General features: G+C 44.9%; 1 protein-coding gene across 1 annotated transcript; it reads right to left on the bottom strand.

Moving 5' to 3' along the window:
* Nucleotides 1-1,390: 1,390 nt before the first annotated feature.
* LOC129720346 (uncharacterized) lies at nucleotides 1,391-2,269 on the bottom strand. Its single transcript, XM_055671812.1, has one exon. The coding sequence runs from the start codon at nucleotides 2,267-2,269 to the stop codon at nucleotides 1,391-1,393; it is 879 nt and encodes a 292-aa protein (XP_055527787.1).
* Between the last annotated feature and the right edge of the window lie 2,527 nt (nucleotides 2,270-4,796).

Here is a 4,796-nt window from a genome sequence, read left to right as displayed (position 1 = left end):
TAGACGCGCGGGTGGAAGATTTACCATGGCGGGCGGCTGCGGTTGAGCTCGACGTATCTTACAGTGTTGACAGTTTTTACGTACACGGTTGTATTCTGATCGAAGTCGTGGTATACAGGGTATACAATACTTCAGCCTCAACTCGTTCATTACTGTTTGATGGTTTCGGTGATGATACTTGTTGTGGTATTCTAAAATTATCAAATCAGTCACGTAATGCTGCTTTGGAAGCAAAATTGGATTTTTGACATGGTCTTCCACCCGTTCACAAGCTTGTATTCTTTACCGCATTAGTAGAACGCCGTGTTCGTCTATATATGGACTAAACGTGTATAGTGCACTAGTCTTTGGGACGTTACATTTCCAGGGCTGCTCATTTGATTCTAAGTTGCTCAGCAAGTAAACGTCGTCTGGGTAGGCTTCGCGCTGTACTTGGCAGTAGATTGTTTGTTCTGCACGAATAAGCTCCTCTGGTTCAAGCGGTCCTAGTTTGATCGTTCCCTTGCTTTTCCGGTTTCGTACGTTCGTAACAAACCGAAGACTGTATGCGACCGCTCTCAATAGCCGCTTCCATTTAGAAAAGCGCGTGAAGACTACTAACGGTTCAGTTATCATGTGGTGAAGAACACTCGGGCGAATTTCTTCCACTGTTGTCCTTAGGCCTCCGCCTTCAGTTGGCCACTCACTGTCTGGTTTCAGTAGGAAGTCTGGCCCACAGAACCAGCGGCTGGTAGGACGTAGGTCTCGCAGTCTTTGCCATTTCGTCCCGTCGTCGGCCACATTTGACCTTGTAGACACCCATCCCCATTCATCTCCTGCGGTAGTTTCCAGCAGCTCACTGACCCTGAACGCTACAAATTGGCTAAAGCGACGGTGGTCAGCTCGTATCCAGCAAACCACATCGCGTGAGTCCGTCCAAAATTTTTTTTTTATTGTCTGGTAATTCCACCTTATCATACCGCCACAGCAGCCCAGTTTCATAGCGAGTCCCTTTGAGGCAGGTTTCGGTTGACAGAATTTTCAGAGCACGTTCCTCGTCTCTCGAAGGCAATAGTTTGGACGATCCTGAAATTCCCAACGACTCAATTGAGAAATAATTTTTCAAATCGTTGTTCATATCGTTATCCATTACCGTACTCGTACACGGACAAATATGAAAGCTATGGCATCCCTTCTGATCAGCGTTCGTATTTCTCGATATCGTCGAGCACGGTCCATACACCAGCCAACCGAGACGTGTGTTTGCTGCAACAGGTTCATTTCCATTTCCTTCAGAACTTTTCAATACATGACCAAGGCGGCAGTTATCCATTCTGATCAGAATCCTAGGGGACACGTTACTGTATGATTGTAATGGCAGTCCTTGTAGGTAGTGGTACTTGGATGTCAGTTACTGCACTGATACCGATTGTTGCGGTAAAGAAAGACTGCGTACTGTGTGGACCTTCGAAAGTTCGTAGATTTTATTTACGTCATGTGTTCCGGAAATTTTGAGCGCCAATTTAACCGAACCGTTTTTTTCCCTTTGCTGACCTCCCGTCCAGTTGAGACATAATGGGTGTGACGTTCCTTCGAGACCCAGTTCTCGCACCAGTCCGTGTTCCAAAAACGTGGCTGACGATCCATCGTCTAGAAAGGCGAAGGTTTTCACCATCTTTCGTTTTACGTACCGAAAAAGTATCTTGCCGGTCGTATTTGAATGGGTGTTGCAACTTTGTGTTGTAGAATTTCCAGCCGCTGACGTCTCCGATCCGCAAACAGTAGACTTGTACCGGTTGCTATCATGTAACAGTTTACTATGCATGAACGTACAACCATCTTTTCCGCATGGTAGTTTAACGTGACAAGCGCCGAAATGTTTCCGAAGACATTTTCTACATAATTTCTGTTCTTTAATCACTGTCCATCGAGCTCCGATGCCCATGCTGAAAAACTTGCGACACGTCTCTAAACCGTTGCATTCCTCTAGGCATACTACACAACCTTTCGGAACAACAACCGAGCGGGCTTTTGTTTCAAGTTCTTTGCTGGCACCGCTTTCTAAATGAACAGTTATGTAATTATCCTCCTTCCGACCTCGTCTCTCTGATCTCGCAACACTGATAGCTGGGACAGTGACGATACTAGCCGCTTCCACTAACTTTTCTAACCAATCTCCGAAATCCGACAAGGTGACTCTGGCAAGCGTCTGACGATGATACGCCCAGTTGAGCCTTACAGCCGGTGGCAACCTTTCCGTTAACTCCTGCAACATTACAGCGATACTCATCGAGACCCGATGCCTTGATAGTGGCGCAAACGTTTTGGACAGCGACTCCGAAGTCAATTAGCGTGGGCAACTTTTCCGTTTTTGGTGTTGGCATTTCTCGAATTTTACAAATTAACGAATGCACTATGATTTCTGGCCTTCCAAATATGTAGTGTTTTTAAGTGTTTTTGTAGCCATCACGCCTGCTAAATTTGACGGATGCAACAGTCGACAACGTACTGACTCCAAAGCCTTCCCTTTCAGGCTTTTTTGAAGACGTAAAAGATTTTCTTCGTCACTGTAACCACAGATTCGGGTCGAGTTCTCATAGCTAGCAAAAAACAGTGGCCATTCTTCAGGATTTTCGGAAAATATAGGAAGCTCCTTACTCACAGCTTGACGCGCCACAACCTGGCTTTGGTTGAGGGAGGAAACACCAAATAGATTCCTGCGATTATTTGGTTGAAACACGCTCGCCTGAGGATTGAGCCCAGAAATACCTTCGGCTGCATCTCCGTCGAACGTCCCAAATCGCTGTAACAGTCGACCCTTCTCTTCCAAATGTCGTCGTTCTAACGCCTGTCTCTCTTCTAGTTATTGCAACTCCTGAGCCAAAACTTCTGTTGGGTTAATACCAGTAACATGAATTTGAGGGACGGGAATGCCCGTTGAATGTGCCGTGGGCCCACCTGCGAGTGCTTGATGTGCCTCCTTACGTTCCCGCTCTGATTTCTCTAATTCCTTTTCGAATTTGTTACGTTGCTCTTTGAGGGCCTTTCGACGCTGATCATCTTTTTCCTTCATGGTCCGCTCAAATTCTTTTTGCTGTATGTCGAACTTTCTCTGCATCTCTAGTAGCTGTCGACGAAGGTCATCGTCTTGACCAAATTCGTGCGTCTTTGTAGCAGGTGTTGAAGTTCCGGCTGGGACTTGAGCTGCTGCTTCCATACCGGTGCAATTATAGCAGCTCCAATCGCGGTCCTAAACAGTTGAATCCTCACTTACACACACGAAGTGGAACCATTTGCCACACTGATCACACGCCACCATCCGATTATCATCCGGGTTTCTGCAGATATCGCAGCTTATCTCCGCTGGCAAATTATTAGCGGGAGAAGCGTCTCGCTTTTGACCATCACTCTTTTTTGACATACCGATTTAGCCTCCCGAACGCGTAAACGAATTTTTTATTATTGTCCAAGCAAACAAATTTATTTCCAATTTGATAACCGTGTATTTTTTCCCACTAACGTAGGTGAAAAAATTCGTTTAGTATTTGTTCTTCGTACAATATAGATAAGATAAGATATTTAATAAAGATTTTTAATTTTACTCGTTCAGATGAGGCTTCGCCTGTAAAATGAAGGTGAGAAAATGAGCACATTCGTGCTAGACCTCGTTTCCTGTCGTCGTTACCGTACACAGCAGTTGACAGCTCGGGAAGCAGGGTTGATTCGATTGTCAGCGTAAAATGCTAGCATGGCAGGTTCGTTACACTCTGCAGGGGTGTGACAATGGTGCAAGAAACGATAAAAAGAATCAAGTATTTTTGGGGACCGTTTGTGTCCAGTAACCCCTACACTACAGCTCAAACTATAATCTATCGTAGTCACTGCTGCTCCATCAATGACATTTTTCCTACATTGCAATGAAGAATAACTTTTTATCATCAATCGCAAATGCACTCTCAACTCGCATCTCTTCTGCTATCAAAGTGCAACTGATAATGTGCAATTACGATTCTTCTACTTACGAGTATAGCTACAAACAGGGTAAAAATCGTAATTGTATTCACCACATCAAAGGACGCTGCAAGTAATCATACAGCATGCCGTACACTTTCAGGCAGTTACTTTATTTTGACCAGATCTGGCCAGAGGCACAAGAAAATCTCATTGAAATACTTCACTGCATATCGTATAACGACCACAAGACGGATAATGAAGATTGGCAGACGAATGGACGATATAATCCAGAGTGATCCGCAATTGATACAATTTGTGGAGCGATTTTCAGCGCGGTCTGAATGCAAACCTGAAGGACATTCGGCCATTATCATCATCCAGCGGCAGAAGACCAGATTGGACGGAAAAAAATGGCTGGCGTCGCACTGTAGGATGACTCGGCCATCGGAGTTGTTTTACTACATGCGATGAGAGCATCATGGGTAAAACATAACAACTTAACGTTGATCGTGGAAAAAGCTGAGATCCGACTTTGAACTCGAGATGCCGCATCTTTGGTAGGCAGACTTAGGACGAGATTGCTGTTAATATACTTATGGACCATATCTGGTGCGTTTGTAACATTCATGTCATGTAAATCCTCTTCCTTACTTCAGTCGGATCACAGTACGGATTAGTGATGCCAAAAAGCATCCCGCTCAGCCGCGAATGCTTTGTGTGGAATGGTTGGTTCGAGCCGGATAAGCTGTTTGGAATTCTGTGACATACATTCCTGTTACTATCGTCTGGCATCACGATTGGATATTAAGAGGAATAAAATCGTGAGCTTCTGTTCATCGGGGATGATCCGATTTTGGTTTACC

Source organism: Wyeomyia smithii, chromosome 2, assembly GCF_029784165.1.
Source record: "Wyeomyia smithii strain HCP4-BCI-WySm-NY-G18 chromosome 2, ASM2978416v1, whole genome shotgun sequence".
Classification (NCBI taxonomy): Eukaryota; Metazoa; Arthropoda; class Insecta; order Diptera; family Culicidae; genus Wyeomyia; species Wyeomyia smithii.
This window is presented reverse-complemented; position numbering and strand designations above follow the sequence as displayed.